Source organism: Callorhinus ursinus, unplaced genomic scaffold (genome assembly GCF_003265705.2).
Source record: "Callorhinus ursinus isolate GAN/ISIS: 27379988/994484 unplaced genomic scaffold, GSC_fseal_2.0 scaffold10, whole genome shotgun sequence".
Taxonomy (NCBI): Eukaryota; Metazoa; Chordata; class Mammalia; order Carnivora; family Otariidae; genus Callorhinus; species Callorhinus ursinus.
Genome location: NW_027397072.1, coordinates 77942710 through 77960379, shown reverse-complemented (window position 1 = coordinate 77960379; position 17670 = coordinate 77942710). Strand labels below are relative to the sequence as shown.

Sequence of the window (17670 nt, the reverse complement as noted above, 5' to 3'; positions counted from 1 at the left end):
CTCATAGAGCCAGAAAGTAAGGAAGTATTCAAGAAAAAGAAAAGCCAGATGCATATGTGAAGGACACAGGGGGCAACCTAAAAGAGTTCCCAATGGCCAAAGTGGGAACAAGCTTAGTAACAAAATAAATAACAATAGTATTATCACTGAAAAGAGTAAATCAATATTCATGAGTCCTTAATGAAATAAATATGATTGATGAATAAATAAAAGGGAGAAAGGGGAACTCAGTTACAGAAGAGTTCTAACACACACATGTAAAAGGAATGGAGGAAACAGAAAGTCACCATTAGAACAGCACAGTAATAATTTTGTAGAGAAGATCTACCACTGAATGCTAAAATTAGTGGGTAAATGTTTAAGAAACAAAGGATATGTGCATAGCCTCAAAGTATCTCATCCAAAACATGTCTTATCTATAAAAAGAAAAAAATAGTAACTTTACAGGGGAGCAACCTGGCAGATGCCACCTTACCCAAATCTCAAAGTTAACATCACCAGTATCAGGGCATATCAACATCATACACCGCTCAACACGATGCACTGAGGAGGACGCATCTCCTCTGTGGTATTCTAACCCCAATCTAACCTTGAGAAAGCATCAGATAAATCTAAATTGAAGGACATTCTTCAAAACACCTGATCAATATTCTTCAAAAGCGTCAAGGTCATGAAAGACAAGGAATCACTGAGGACATGTTACAGACTGGAAAAGACTAAGGAGACTCTGCAACTAAATGTAATGTGGGGGGATGAGTGAAAGAGGAGAAGGGGATTAAGAGGTAGAAACTTCCAGTTATCAAATAAATAAGTCATGGGGATGAAAAGTACAGCAGAGGTAATATAGTCAATAATATTGTAATAATATCTCATGGTGACAGATGGTGACTACACTTACCGTGGGGAGCACTGAGTAATGTATAGAATTGTCAAATCATTATGTTGTACACCTGAAACTAATATAAAACTGTATGTCAACTATATTTTGAAAATAAATAAACTTTTTAAAAAAATAAATGCAACGTGGGACCCCGGATTGAATCTTGGAACAGAACAGTAACATTGTAAAAAGACTAAGGAAGTCTGTGAATAAAGCAATGTGATTCTTAGTTTTTGTTTTTGTTTTGTTAAATAGACTTTTTTTTTTTTAAAGCAGGCTCTAAAACTAACACGGGGCTCAAACTCAGGATCCTGTGATCAAGAGTCACATGCTCTATGGACTGAGCCAGCCAGGTGTCCCCTGTGATTTTCTTAGCTTTGGTAATTGAATTATGGCTATGTCAGATGTTAACATTAGGGAAGCTGGCTGAAGGGTAATACAGGCACCCTCTGTACTATCTCTGCCACTCTTTTGTAGGACTAAAATGATTTAAAATTAAAAAGTTAAACACACACACACACACACACACAAACACACACACCAAAAAACTCCTTCAACATTTGGGCAGCAGAAATGTAGCTCAGATGGTAAACAGAACAACTCTTCTCTCTGAGCCCCATCTCAATAGTCTTGTTGACAAGCCCACTGTTCAGGGAATGTTGAAAAGATGGTAGAAAAGCTAGGAGAAAGCCAGACTAAAAATCACATGAAAGATGGTCAGGAGTTAGTGCCTCTTTTGCACCTGCTCCCTCCCTGCTCCCCCAGGAGCCTTGGCCCAGACCCCACCCCCAGCTTGTGCTCCTCTGACCCTAGGACTCGCTATGCCTACTCAAGGAACTACAGCTCCGACAAAAGCACGTGGCAGTGTCAGAACACCTGAGTGGTAGTCCTGAATTCATTGGGTTGATTCCTGAGCCAAGACAGTCAAAAGAATATAGAGAAATCTGATCATTTTGAAAATAAATTTTGCACATTCAGCAAGCGAGCAAGAGAGCTTCAGTGAAGATTTTTGGGAAGAGAACAGAATCATACTTTGATTTTTAGCCATTTAGATGGCTGGTTCTACTTATTAGTGATTTTAGTTTTTATCTAATGATATTACGTATATAATATCTTGTCATGACAAACCCTAAATTAGTGGGCTCTGAATTAACTACTACCTATGGTCTGTAAAAGGAGGGAACATATATCTCAAGTAACTTCACTGGTTAATCCTGGAAATTTATCAAGTTGGGTATGAATTGGATATTCTTTCCCAGGATAAGGTGACCAGTTAGATCAAGATCTTATAGGCATCATTATTTCTTACAGAATCTATTTCTCCCTTCTCCCATTTTTTTAAAAAAACCAATCCCAAGGGAACTCTGGTACATTCCAATGACAGCACAAGCAATATTCAAGGAGGTTTACTAGTGTCCATTTGTGGCTTCCTGTCAAATCTGGGACTCTAAATTCAGGTACTGAACGATTTTAAAGATGTCTGTGATCTACACCTGACTTTTTGAGAGGAGCCCTTAGTTTCAATTTTAGCGTATCTCAAATATCTGGAATGCTATATGGTTCTGGAAAAAGAACTTTTAAAAAATTAAGGTAAGTTCAAGATAAGAGAAAACTTAAGGAAAGGAAATTCCTTCCTTAGTAGTCTGGGTAAATGCCAAGAGGGGTAGCTTTAAGGTTCTCCAAGTAAAAGGCAGGCCTGAAGAATTTATTTCACTTTCTCACTGTATCTTGCTGCTGCCCTCTCTCTCCAGCTTCTCTCTGTGTGTTTCCACCAGTTCACTATTTTGGAACAAAACCCACTGGCAAAAAATAGCTGCAATATATTACTTGAAACAATAACGAGGTCTCAGAAAGATCAAATCTGAAGGTTTGAGTACAAAAAAATTAAATTTTGAAATTTATCTTCATAAAAGGGCTGAGACCTGGGCCAAGGGCAGCTCTGGAAATGATGTCTTGTGAACAAAGTCTTATCTAAATGTTAAGATAGTGACTCATGAGCTTAGATGAATGTGACTATTGTAAACAAAATCAGTGTGCAAAACCCCTGCCATCTTGGCACTCAGAGCCCTTTCTCAAGAACTTCCATGGCATGAATTAACTCAGTAGGTGATCAAGTCAGGCTTCTTCCCCCAGACCCGGCCTCCATCTTTCTTACCTGAATGTCTCTAACCCAGGACTGAGCCCCTCTCAAATTATCTTCATTGATTTCAACAAGTTTTTCCTGCCAAGCAACTGCTTGGGCGTCAAACTGCACAAAATTGAATTTCCTTTTATATTTCAGCTGTTCCTGTAAGAGAGAATTCAGATGTTCCACTCAGATGTAAGAAAAGGTTAAGACAGGTCATAGTTTGATAAGTTTTAGTCACTATGATATCTATTTTCAGTTCTGGAAGCTAAAAATTACATGCGAAAGAGAAAATCTTTTCCAGTACAAAAAATATTTAAATAAAATTAACACAGTTTGGAGATTACACTTTTACAAATGTATATATGTATGAATATATTACATATGTTACACACATGCATAAGTTTTTATATATAATATGGCATTAAATGTTGTCTTTAATACTAGCATTGATGGTATACCGCATACTCATAGGAAATGCAATCTGCTTAAAGAAGAGAAATTCAAAATGGTGTCAGTTTTGGTCATCATGTTTTCGTAAAGGCTATTTGGTTACACGTCTATTCACTTGTCTACCACCAGCCCGTATTTCTCCAGTACAGGCTTATCAAATTAAAACCTGTATTTTGTACTCGCAAACACTCCCCACAGTGATCTTCTGTGGTAACACTCCCACCGATACCACTAATTAGCGACAGTACAGGATACCCATCTGTAGGTGTGGGGACTAGGAGTTAGGAAAGCAGTCTGCTTTAGGTCACACAACTCGGAGGCATCACAGGTGCAATAGGAACTGTAAACTCCTAAGCATCAGCCTACACTCCTCCCACACATCAGTTCTGAGGCCAGTGCATGCAACACTGCTAATAAATACTGGAAATTAAAATAAAAGTGCTGAGCTGAAGAGCATCTGGAAAACAATGGAGATGTGTGTACACCGAGGGTTTCAGGACAGAGGAAACCTGAAGCAGTGGACACTGAAACTCCCTTAGTAACCCATGTGTTACAGAAAGGACCCTGCCACAGGAAGGGTCTGCTTGCGAAAGAGAACTGATGATTCTCTAACTGGCAAAAGGGAGCTTTTATCTAAGGTGGCTTTCCTGTGGATGTCTGAGTGCAAACGTCATCTGTGTACCTCTCATAACCAGTGCAGGTGAAGGCTGCTGCAGATGCATTCATGATACAAAGGCCCCCAAATCCATGCACCTGACAGCTCCATCTAACCTGTATAAACTGGATGATCTTGTCCTTCACCAAGTCCAGTTTGCTCTTCATTGAGTGAGATGTATCAATGAGGACATAGACGCAATCATTACGTACTTTTCCAAAGAGGATTTGACTTCTATCCTGTAGCCACTTAATCCTAGGCAGGAAATGGTTGAAAGTGAATTTTTAGAGCCTGTGGGCAATGTCAGCATCTTCCTAAGAACTTAATAATACATCTACAAAGGCCAAGCTGTGCTGTATTGGTTATACGCAATCTTCTGTGGGTAGATTACTCACGTGGAGGGTTTTCTGTGGAAAATCCTACATTTGGGCTGGCTCCCTCATCACTAACCCCCTCCACTTCTCCATCATCAATCCAAGTAAAACAGAACTAGAAAAATCAATAGGACCAAAAAATAAATCCAAAACTGGGTTCCAAAGCCAAAAGTAAATTACTTCCTCAGCTATGATTTCAGACCATTTATTCTTTTAACCCTGCTGACTACAGTCAAGTTAGTAATGCCAGCACATTCCTGAAGCTTCAGTGAAGCTTATGGACAATATCAAGCAACACCAGATCCCTATAATAACTAACCATTAGACAGTCGTATGAGCAGGACTGCTTCTGTGATTGGGACTCAGGCTCCCATAACAGGATGTAAATTAAGTTCACAGCCTCAGCCAAGACCTGGAAGAGGGGGCAGGGCAGATGGAAAAAATACTTGAAACTGAGTTCAGAGCTCACCAAGGCTAAGCAACTAGAATTTGTAGGCAAAATAACGAAGAAGAGGTTGCTGCATAGAAGCAGAGAGGGTGGGAAGGGATGGAGAAAGAGAGAAAAAAAGGGGAGAAAGAATGGGCTCTAGCCATCTGCAGACAGTGCCCTAAAGATTTTGGCTAAGTAATGATCATGGCATGCATGTGAAGAAACTACTAAAGCTAAGGAACAAATCACCATAAAGGAGTAAATAGATCAACACCTCAGAGCTTACACAGGGCTACTTCATCTTCCAAACAACCAGAGTGGGAAAGCCTCCTTAATACATGGGACATCAAGGAGAGTCCTCATAAGGGTATTGCCTTAGTAGTAGGAGCAAATTAGTCCTGGACTAAAGGCTGCCCTAGACCTATGTTAACATAACTTAAAAGCAAGCCCCAGAGGATCAAAGTGATTCCAAGGAATATAACTGCATCATAGAACATGTATTTTAAAAATACAGCAAAATCGGGGGGCAGAGCAAGATGGCGGAGGAGTAGGAGACCTGGATTTCATCTGGTCTCAGGAATTCAGCTGGATAGGGATCAAACCATTCTGAACACCTACGAACTCAACAGGAGATCGAAGAAAATAGCAACAACTCTCTGAACAGAAAAGCGACCACTTTCTGGAAGGTAGGATGTGCGGAGCAGTGAATCCGAGGCGATATTCAGGAGGATAGATGGCGGGGGAGGGTGCCTCCCTCGGCTGCTTCTGGCAAGTGATAGAGCCGCGGAGCACAAAATCGGAACTTTTATAAATCGGCTCCGCTGAGGGACATCGCTCCAGTGGCTAAGTGGGGGGTGGAACCCTCGCAGGACAGTGTGGTCTCAGGACCCTCGGGGTCACAGAAAGACTGGGGGTGCCTGAGTGCAGCAGAGCTCCCACGTATCGGAGCGGGAAAGCCGGCTGCAGAGACGGAGCCGAGGCATGGGCTCTCAGCTTGGGGTCGCCATAAAGTGTGATCGGCAAAACAGTTGGACCACTGCTCCTCCAGCAGAGACCCAACAAGCAGCAGATCCAGGGAGACTCCCCTTCCTCCCCTGGGAAGAGCGGCGCGGGAACGCACCGCAGGGATCTGCTGGATTTGGAGACTCCACACAGGGTCGGGTGCCAGAGATAGAAACGCTTGGTCACAGGCCAGGGGAGCACGGAGTGCAGCCGGAGACCAGGGAGACGGGAGTGACTGACTGCTTTTCTCTGGGGGAGCACTGAGGAGTGGGGCCCCAAGTTCTCGGCTCCTCCGGGCGGAGATTGGGAGGCCGCCATTTTCACTCTCATTCTCCAACACTGTACGGAAAGCTTGCAGGGAACAAAAGCTCCCGAGAGCAAACCTGAGCAGATTGCTTAGCCCAGACGGGCAAGGGCAGGGCAATTCTGCCTCCGCAAAGACATTTGGGAACCACGGCAACAGGTCCCTCCCCCAGAAGATCAGCGCGAACAGCCAGCCAAGACCAAGTTTACCGATCAATGAGAATGGAAGAACTCCAGCACTAGGGGAATACCGCACATAGAATTCATGGCTTTTTTACCATGACTCATTAGTCTTTCAAAGTTAATTTTTTTAACTGTTTTTTTTTTGAATTTTTCTTTTTCCCTTTTTCAACCAACATCTTATCAATCCCTTTTTTAAAAAAAGCACTTTTATTTTTCATTTTTAGAGTTGCTGGTGCAACTGGAAAACAGTATGGAGGTTCCTCAAACAGTTGAAAATAGAGCTACCATACGATCCAGCAATTGCACTACTGGGTATTTACCCCAAAGATACAAATGTAGGGATCCGAAGGGGTACGTGCACCCCAATGTTTATAGCAGCAATGTCCACAATAGCCAAACTGTGGAAAGAGCCAAGATGTCCATCGACAGATGAATGGATAAAGAAGAGGTGGTATATATACACAATGGAATATTATGCAGCCATCAAAAGGAATGAGATCTTGCCATTTGCAATGACGTGGATGGAACTGGAGCATGTTATGGAGGGTGTTATGCTGAGTGAAATAAGTCAATCAGAGAAAGACATGTATCATATGACCTCACAAATATGAGGAATTCTTAATCTCAGGAAACAAACTGAGTGTTGCTGGAGTGGTGGGGGGTGGGAGGGATTGGGTGGCTGGGTGATAGACATTGGGGAGGGTATGTGCTATGGTGAGCTCTGTAAATTGTGCAAGACTGTTGAATCACAGATCTGTACTTCTGAAACAAATAATGCAACATATGTTAAGAAAAAAGAAAAAGAAGATAGCAGGAGGGGAAGAATGAAGGGGAGTAAATCGGAGGGGGAGACCAACCATGAGAGACGATGGACTCTGAAAAACAAACTGAGGGTTCTAGAGGGGAGGAGGGTGGGGGGATGGGTTAGCCTGGTGATGGGTATTAAAGAGGGCACATTCTGCGTGGAGCGCTGGGTGTTATGCACAAACAATGAATCATGGAACACTACATCAAAAACAAATGATGTAGTGTATGGTGATTAACATAACAATAAAAAATTAAAAAAAACTAAAAAAATAAAGTAAAATAAAATAAAATAAAATAATGGAAGTGTGAAAAAAAAAATACAGCAAAATCCAGGACCCAAGAACGTAAAATTCAAAATGTCTGCATTACAGTAAAAGATTACCAGCCATGCAAAGAAGCAGGAAAATATGACCCATAACCAGAAGAAAAACAGATCAACAGAAACAGACCCTAAAATAACACAAATGCTGGAATTAGTAGAAAAGAACGTTACACAGCTATTATAAATATAATCCATATGTTCAGCAAGGTAAAGTATAAGCAGAACAAGGACAGGAATGGAAAGTACAAAAGGAAACTTACAGAGATGTACAATTACCAAAATTAAAAATACACTACATGGTATTAACAGACATTACACTAGCAGAAGATCAGGGAACCTTAAAGAAGACATTGCAATAGGAAGCCATTTAAAATGAAACACAGAGAAAAAGCCTAAAAAAAAATAGAGAATAAGCAACCCATAGAACAATATCAAGGAGTTTAAGATACATATAGAGACTAAGAAAAAGGAGAAAGAGGGAAACAGAAAAAATATTTGGAGAAATATGGCCAAATGTTTCTGATTTTGATAAAACAATACACCCATATATACAAGAAGCTCAAACAACCTAAACAGAAGAAAAATGAAAAAAAAAAACCACCAACACACATCATAATATATAATTTGAAATCCAATGATAAAGATAAAAAAAAAAGCACCCAGAGACAACATAAAAATAATAGAAGAGTTTTCATCATAAATCAAGCAAGCCAAAGGACAATGGAGAAATATTATTTTAAGTATTGAAATATAAAACTATAAACCTACAATTCTATATAAAGCAAAACAAAAAAAATCTTCCAAAAGTAAAAGTAAATTAGAGTCTTTCAGACTAAAACAGCTGAGGTAATTCGTTACCAACAAACCTGCACAAGGATCTATACAAAAGAATAAAGAGCCACAGAAATATCAAATATGTGGATAAATACAAAATATATTAATTCTCATTTTAAGTCTATTTATATGACAGTTGATTATTTATAATGTATTGTGGGTTTATCACATATGGAAATAAAGTGTAGGACAACAGTAGAAAAGACAGAAGGGGCAATGGAAGTTGTAAGATTTTTATGATATAGATGAAGTGAAATATTATCTGAAAGTAGACAGTGGTAAGTTAAAGATACATACTATAAATGCTAAAGCTATCATACACACAACAAAACAAAATAAAGAGGTAGAGTTTAAGCCAACAGTCGAAATAAAATGGAATCATAAAAAATACTCCAACAAAAGAAGATAGAAGAGTTAAAAGGGAATAAAGAACAGGTGAGACAAAAAATAAACAGCAAGATCTTAGATTTAAATCCAATCAAATAATCACATTAAATGGAAATGGTCTTAATACTCCAATTAAAAGGCAGAGATTAGAAATGGCTATTATCAAATCAACAAGAGATAACAAGTGTTGGTCAGGATGTGGAGAAAAGGGAACCCTCATGCACTGTTGTTGGGAATGTAAATTGGTACAGCCACTGTAGAAAACAGTATGGAGGTTCCTCAAAAATTAAAAATAGAAGGGGTGCCTGGGTGGCACAGTTGGTTAAGCATCCAACCCTTGGTTTTGGCTCAGGTCATGATCTCAGGGTCATGAGACCCCTATGTTGGGCTCCATGCTCAGCATGGAGTCTGCCTGAGATTCTCTCTCCTTCTCCCTCTGTCCCTCATGCTTGTGCTCTCTCTCTCTCTCTCTCTCTCTCTCTCTCTCTCTCTCTCAAATAAATAAATAAATAAATCTTTAAAAAAATAGAAATGCCACACAATCCAGCAATTCTGCTTCTGGATATTATGCAAAAAAGAAAACACTAATTTGAAAAGACATATACACCCCTATGTTTACTGCAGCATTATTTACAATAGCCAAGATATGGAAACAACCCAAGTGTCCACTGATAGATGAATGGATAAAGAAGATGTGGTGTGTGTGTGTATATATATATATATATATATATATATATACACGCACAGTGGAATATCATTCAGCCATAAAAAAGAATGAAATCTTGCCATTTTCAACAACATGGATGGACCTTGAAGGCAATATACTAAGTGAGATAAGTCAGACAGAGAAAGACAAATACTTTTATCATCTCTCCTATATGTGGAATCTAAAGCAAATAAAACAAAAACAAAAAATAAGTTCATAGATACAAAGAACAAGCAGATTGGTGGTTGCAAGAGGCAAGGTGGGAAAAATGGCTGAAGAGGACCAAAAGATAAAAAGAAACAAACAAAATAAACCCAACCAGGGGTTGGGGAGGGGATAAATGGTAGCTATTAGGACCTTTTATTTCTAGTATTTAAAATTTTGTGATGATGCATCCTGGATGGGTCTTTATTACCCATTTTCTAGACATTCCTTGCAACTTTCTTTTGGTTTGGAACCACTGGTTTTGCAGTTCTGAAATTTTTTCTTGTGAGATCTCCCCTTCATTTTATATATGTCCATAAGCTATCTATTTGTATGTATGTGTGTATGTTAACATCAACCATGGAGTGCTTGTGTTCTGCTTTCAGAGAGACTGCCTTCATCTTCCAGCTTTCTCACTGAATAGTTTTTTTTTTAAGATTTTATTTACTTATTTATTTGTCAGAGAGAGAGAGAGAGACAGAGACAGAGAGAGAGCACAAGCAGGGGGAGCAGCAGGCGGGGGAGAAGCAGGCTTCCCGCTGAGCAAGGAGCCCAATGCAGGGCTCGATCCCAGGACCCTAGGATCATGACCTGAGCTGAAGGCAGATGCTTAGCCAACTGAGCCACCCAGGTGTCCCTGAATAGTTTATTTTGGCATATTGTGAAGAGCTCCTATAATTCTTAATATCTATTTATCTATCAACCTATCTACATAACAGTCTTTTCCAACTTTCTGAGTGTGGTATTTTCTATCTTTCTGAGAAGATTAATAGGTTGGTTCTCCAGTTTTGTTTTGTTTTTTTACTCCTTACATTATCTTTGTTTGCTTGTTTGTTTCTGAGAACAATATGGAGTTTTTAAAAAAAGGCAGAGATGGTCAGATTGGATTTAAAAAACAATACCCATATATATCCTATCTATAAGAAACTGATTTCAATATAAGACTCAAACAGGTAAAGGTAAAAAAAATAGAAAAAAGATAAAACATGCAGAAAATGATCAAAAGCAAGCTGGAGCGGCTCTATTGATGTTGGACAAAGCAGATTTCAGAACAAGGAATACTGCCAGAGATAAAAAGGGACATTTCATAATAATAAAGGAGTTGATTCATCAAGAGGACATAACAACCCTAAATGTGCATGCACCTACTAATAGAGTTACAAAACACATGAAGGAAAAAAAAATGACAGAATTGAAAAAAGAATGGGCAAATCCACAACCATAGCTGGAGATTTCAACACTCTTATCTCAACAATTTGTAGAACAATTCAACAAAAAATCAGTAATAATATGGGAGACCGAAACAAACTTATCAGCCAACTTGAACTATTTATAGCACACTCCACCCAACAAAAACAGAATGTGTAGCTTTTCTTCATATTCTGGGACACAAAACAGGTCTCTATAAGAACTGAAATAATAAAGTATCCCTCTGTCCACAGCGAAATTAAAAGCTATCAGGAAAATCCACAAATATTTGAAAGGTAAACAACATATTTCTAAATAACCTTTTCTCAAAGAAGAAATTATAAGGGAGATTCAAAAATATTTTTAAGTCAATAATTTGTGAGAGGCAGCTAAAGCAATATCAGAAGAAAATTTAATGCTTATATTAGAAAGAAAGGTCTCAAATTAGTGATCTAAGCATCCATCTTAAGAAACTTAAACCCAAAGTAATGAGAAAGAAGGAAATAATAAAGAATAGAAATCAATGGCACAGAAAGGGGAAAACTGTACAGAGAAAAAACCCGCTGAAATCAAAAGCTGGCACTTTGAAAAGATTAATAAAATGGATAACCTCCAGCAGACTGAAAATAAAGATGACATCAGTTACTCACCTCAGTTCTATGTACATGTGAAGAAATTGAATACATAGTTTAAAACCTCCCCACAAAGAAAAATTACAGGCCCAGATGGCCTCAGTGATGAATTCTACAAACATTTAAGGGAGAGATGGTACCAACTCTCCAAAAAGACTTCTGTAAAACAGAAGAGGGGAGAGAATTTCCCAACAACCCCTGACACTTGGGGGTGGAGAGGGACAAAGAGACCTGGCAGGGACCAAGTGGAGTGTCTTTTAAACAGCATCCTTTTCCCCAGGCCTGAAATACAAACTACTCTCCCCAAAAGTCAGCTCCAAAACCATTAGCAGAGAAGGCTCCAGACACAAGGATTATTTGTTCTAAGTTGCCCATCACCAGCTGGGTTTTGAGAAACTGGGGCTCTGAAGAGTTCATAGAAGGGCAGACAGGGATCTGCAGCTTGTGATTTTATAACAGAAAACATGGAAGGATGGAGGGAACTCTCATTTTTAAGTGGCTACTGCAGGTTGGGCACTAGCCTATACTCATTAGATTTAGAATCTACTCTAATCCACAGAACACATTTATAAATGGCATTATTATTCCCACTTATAAATGAATAAACTGACATAACTGACATTAACAAAGACATTAACTAACTTGCCCAGGGTCACACAGCAAGTGGCAGAGCTGGTATTAGAATCCAGCTCTATCTGACCTCAGAGGCCATGCACCTAAATGGATTTGGTCTTTGTGGTCTAAAGCTGTCCTCTGGCATCAGGGAGGTGAAAGCATTAAGGTAGATCATCCCCATGGGGCTGATGCTGAAGTCACAGCATTAGTTTATCAGATGCATTAGCAATGGAAGATTTTAAGAACCAGCAGAGTTGAGAGAGATCCCATGAAGTTATTTTTAGCTGCATATATATTATTCCATTGTATTCAAATACTTCACAACATTGTTAACAGTTGCCTTGAAATGTAATATGCAAGAGTGCAGAGGACAGGTGTAATACAATCTGCAGTATACCTATGGCCCACAAAAAATGCAAGACATGAGCAGAAGCATTCCTTAGCCTCCTATAGTGATGTGCAACCAACATAACCACCTTTGTCTGCTGTTTTTAAGAGTCTGCACTGGCATCAAGGCAGCTTGGAATCAGATCTGAACATCCCTCTCTATTGTTAACAACAAGGCCACCAGCAAGGCATCAATCAGATACCAACCCTGACTTAGCAAGGTTAATTGGCTGTTTCTTGTGGTTAAGCTTTTACGAAGAGGTCAAGCAGATTTGAATTTCAAGAGAGACTAAACCACTTGTACCCTCCTGCAAATATACCAACCTCCTCTGAATCTGGGCAAGGACTGTGTGGATTCTCTCGCTGTACCATGTACACTTGTCCTTGGTAATGCAGACGTGGACCAAGCTCCCATCCTTCCAGGGAGCATGAACAAATCTACTGCAGTATTTCGCATGGACTGTCTTCTTGTTGGTCTCCTAAGGAAAAGACAAAGAATAGAAGCCACTCAGACCATTCAAAGTCATCTCCAGATGGTACCCCATCTTGTCTTATTTATACAGCTCTTAGCACTCACTCCCATGGTAAAATCATTCAACTGCTGGTTCAACAAAACATGCACTGGGGCCTGCTCTATGTGGAGCCCTGTGCCAGATGTCATGCATGATGGTCAGAAAGACATGTGCAATCCCGTCTGGGCCCCAGAGAAGATGTTTCCAGCAGGGAAACACACACACACACACACACACACACACACACACACACACACACACAGAGAGAGAAAGTTAGCAAGGCCGAGTATAGACACTGGATTGAGACAATAATAACTGGGCAATCTGGCAAAGAAGAAAGCATCCTCATGGACTAGAGGGTCAGGAGGACTACCTAGAGGAGGTGGGACTTGAGATTCACATAAAACATCTTTCCATTGTTACTCCCAGCTCCAAATGAAGAAAAATAGCCAAGAACCCCCATTACACACCTAGCACCCTTTACTGGCACATACAAAACTGGTCTGAGGACAATGGCTTCCCAAACAGAGAGCTCACCCAACCAATTTATGAATTTATCAAGCACGACTCCATGCCACCAGCAGTAAAATCTTGTAGGCAGCAGCAATACAATCCATAAACAGAGACCAAAATTCCTGCCTTCATGGAGCTCACACTACAGGGGAAGAGCTAGATAATAAACAGTTACACAGCAGGTCAGACGATGACAAATTCTGTGGAAGAGAATGGAGAACAGAGGATGGGAGGATGAAGAAGCTAAAACCTGAAAAAAGAAGGCCACAAAGAGAAGAAGAAATATGAACAGAGACCAGCAGGAACAAGGAGTGTGGTCATACGGAGGTCTGGGGGGAAGTCTGAGGACAAAGCAAATGCAAAAGCCCTGAGGTAAGAGTAAGAGTCTGCCTAGCATGTCTGTAGAATTTTAGGAAGGCTGGTGTAGTTGAAACAGAGTAAGCTCGGGGAAGGAGTAAGATGAAGCCAGAGCAGTGTGAGGAGGGCCAGAAGCAGACTCCATAAAGTCCACTAGCTAATGGAAATGACTCTAGCTTCTCTGAGTGAAAAAGGAACTACCCAAGGGCTTTAACATGAGAAGTGACACATTTTTAAAAATTAAGATATGATTGACATATAACATTATATTACATATACAATATGATTTGATATATGCGTACAGTACAAAATGACTACCACAATAAATTTAGGTAACACTATCACACAGTTATAAATTTTTTTCTTGTGATGATCTATTTTAAGATCTACCCTCTTAGACAAATGACATGATTTAAGTTTTAAGTTTTATTTATAATTTTAAAACTTAATTTATATAAATATCATTTTAAAGGATATGGTGGCGGGGCGCTTGGGTGGTTCAGTCGTCTAAGTGCCCAACTCTCAATTTTAGCTCAGGTTTCAGGTCTTTTTTTTTTTTTAAATATTTTTATTTATTTATTCGACAGATTGATAGAGAGCACAAGTAGACAGAGTGGCAGGCAGAGGGAGAGGGAGAAGCAGGCTCTCTGCTGAGCAGGGAGCCGGATGTTGGGCTCGATCCCAGGACCCCAGGATCATGACCTGAGCCGAAGGCAGCCGCTTAACCGACTGAGCCACCCAGCTGCCCCTTAGCTCAGGTCTTGATCTCAGGGTTGTGAGTTCAAGCCCTGCATTGGGCTCCATGTGAGGCATGGAGCTGACTTAATAAATAGATAAGTAAGTAAGTAAAGGATACTGTGGTTACTCTGTTGAGAATAGACAGCAGAGAGTCAAGGGCAGAAGCAGGGAGTCAGGAGATCAGTTAGGGTACCAGGGGTAGTATTGAAAGTGGTGAGAAGTGGTCAGATTCTGAATTATAGACATGTTATGAAGATAGAACTAACAGCATTTAATGGAGGTCCGATGTGGATATGAGAGAAAAGAGAGAACTTATGGAATGACTCTCTGGTTTTCAGCCCACATAACTATAAAAATTGAGTTGCAATGAACTGATGGGAGGAAGATTATAGAAAAGCAGCGTTGAAGGGGAAGATCTGGACCTGTATCTGATGTGCTAGGTTCAAGGTGCCTATCAGATATCCTAGTGACATGGCAAGTAGTCAGGAGGAAAGGAGGGAAGGACTCAGGGCTGGATATTCCAATGTAGAAGTCACCCGCACGCACACAGTATTAAAAGCCACAGGACTAGATGAGATCATGTAGAGAATGGTTACAGAGAAAGAAAAGGTCCGAGGACTGCACCTTGAGGCCCTTCAGCATTTAGAGGCTGGAGACATGGGAAAGAAGAAACAAAGAACACTGACAAAGAACAGTCAGTAGGAGGAAAACAGGACAGTGTTTTCTCTGCAAGCAAAAAAGTTCAAGGAAGTAACTATATCAGTGTTGATAGTAGGTCAAGTAAGAGCACGACTGAGAACTGACCCCTGGATTTAGCAATTCAGGTATCCCTGGAAAGAGTGGGTTTTGGTGGAGAGGGGGCCTTGCCCAATTGGAGTGCATTCATGAAGGCATAGGAAAACTGCAAGACTGGAGAAAGGGAATGTATAAAACTCCTGAGGAGTTGAATTCTAAAGAGGAGCAGAGGAATGAGGCAAATGATGTAAAACTAGAGATAAATATGGGGGTCAAAAATTGTTTTTTGGGGGCGCCTGGGTGGCTCAGTTGTTAAGCATCTGCCTTTGGCTCAGGTCATGATCCCAGGGTCCTGGGATCGAGCCTTGCGTCGGGCTCCCTGCTCCATGGGAAGCCTGCTTCTCCCTCTCCCTCTGCCCCTCCCCCTGCTTGTGTTCCCGCTCTCGCTGTGTCTCTGTCAAATAAATAAATAAAATCTTTAAAAAAAATTGTGTTTTGGGTTTTTTGTTTTGGTTTGGTTTGTAGAGAGAGAGTGCAAGCAGGAAGCAGGGGAGGGACAGAGGGAGAGAGGGAGTGAGAATCTCAAGCAGCTCCAAGCCCAGGGCTCCATTGCATGACCCTGAGATCATGACCTCAGTCGAAATTAAGAGTTGGACACTTAACCGACTGAGCCACCCAGGTGCCCCCAAAAAACTGTATTTTTAAGATGTGAGGAAGAACACTATGTTTGTGTGCTGATGGGAAAGAGCCAGAAATGAGAACAATATTGATGATATAGAAAGGGGGAGAATGAGTAAATGGGGAATAGGGATCAGTGCACATACTGAGGGGCTGGCCTTAAACAAAAGTAAGGACAATTCAGCCATCCTAGAAAAAATAAGGTGGAACATATAGGTGCAAATGTTGGGGGATTTGTAGATATGAGGTGGATGCTTATGGATGTTCACGCCAATGTTCAGTGAAATGGGAAGCAAGGGTCACTTGCTGAGAGCAAGCAAAGAGGAGAAGATATTTGAAGTTTGAGAAGAAAAGAGTAGACATCTTAGAGAATGAGCATCTGAGTGGTTCGGAAAAGCACAGAAGGACTGGTGGCAGCACAAGCGATCCATGTGAAGCTAGAGGTCAGGAATTTAAAGGGAAGCCAGGCACCACGGCTGGGTGCTTTTCTCTGATTTCTTCTAATGCAGTCAACTGTGCAGCTATAAGGCAGAAAAGGCTGAGAGTTGAATTTAACCAGGGTTGGGGTTTCATAGATAAGCGTAATAATGGAAGAGAGGAAAAGTAGTTGAGCATGTATGAGAGGGAAAAAAGGAAAGAGAGAACAGAGAACAAGGAGTAGAAACAACAAAATGTATAATCCCGGTGGGGTTGAAAGATTGGAATCAGGGTAGTAGACGAAATGACCTTAAAAGAAGAGGTCAAAAAGCGGTACCTTCGGAATTGATTATGTGGGTTATGATGGCAGCGTTATTTGTAATGACTAGGTCAAGGGGATGCCTATGGCAGGAGTGGAAGAGAGGGGGTGGAGGAGGAAGTCACTGAAGAGGAGGTCAGAGAAATGAAAGGTCAGGGTGTGGGAAGGGTCATTTTCATGGGATTGACATTAAAAACAGCTGGAGCCAGGGACAGCAAGCCAGAAGCTATAATCTTCAATTACTGATGGGGGTGACCTGGGGCTCAGAAGATGTTAGCCTCAGGAGGTGCTGTGGGTGGTACATTCTGATGACATGGGAAGGGGGAGGGAGAATGATCAAGAAACAGCAACGAGGAATGAGGCCGCCACCCACCTCTCCCGCCCACAGGTCCAAGGCAGTGAAACCAGGGTCCTCAAGAGAGAATCCAGACAAGCAGGCGAAGGGAACACTGCAGGGCACTGGCTATCATGGGTGTACTGATGACTTCTAGTGCCAGAGGGCACAGTGGAGGGAATTTAGGAGGCAAGAGGGATGGAGGGGGCTCAGAGAAGGAATGTCAGAGCCACACAAGGATGAGAATTGAGAGACCTGGTGGTGATTGATGTGAACAGGGTTGCAGGGCATGATGAGATCGGTCTTGATGTTCCCAAGACAGGCACCAGAGGAACCACATCTCAGGCACAAGGATGGAAGAAGAAAGATGTCCTCTCTCTTGCTCTCACCATGTTCTTGTCACACGAGAGTTCTCCCTATTCTCCATCCCGTCACATGGCCTTTTCCAATTGTGCCTTATGCGCTCCCAGATGAAAACACACCAGGCCATACATTATGTGAACGCGGGTGTCAGACAACAGAGTGTCAGGATGGGAAAAGCTCAGTGTGAGGGCCCAGCAGATAGGAGTTCAAACCCTGC

At 41.0% G+C, this 17670-nt stretch overlaps 1 protein-coding gene across 11 annotated transcripts in view; it reads right to left on the bottom strand.

Annotated features, from left to right (window-relative positions):
* The window catches only part of VWA3B (von Willebrand factor A domain containing 3B), a 246473-nt gene that overhangs the window by 122019 nt on the left and 106784 nt on the right, over nt 1-17670 (bottom strand). For all 11 annotated transcript variants that reach the window (XR_012379855.1, XR_012379857.1, XR_012379860.1 and 8 more), the window contains 3 exons: nt 12812-12966; nt 4230-4368; nt 3036-3167 (listed from right to left, as the gene is read on the bottom strand). Coding sequence is in view for 3 of the 11 variants with exons in the window: in XM_073897813.1 (XP_073753914.1) it covers nt 3036-3167; nt 4230-4368; nt 12812-12966 (426 nt within the window). In the remaining 8 variants the exon portion in view is untranslated. The remainder of the gene's footprint in view (nt 1-3035; nt 3168-4229; nt 4369-12811; nt 12967-17670) is intronic.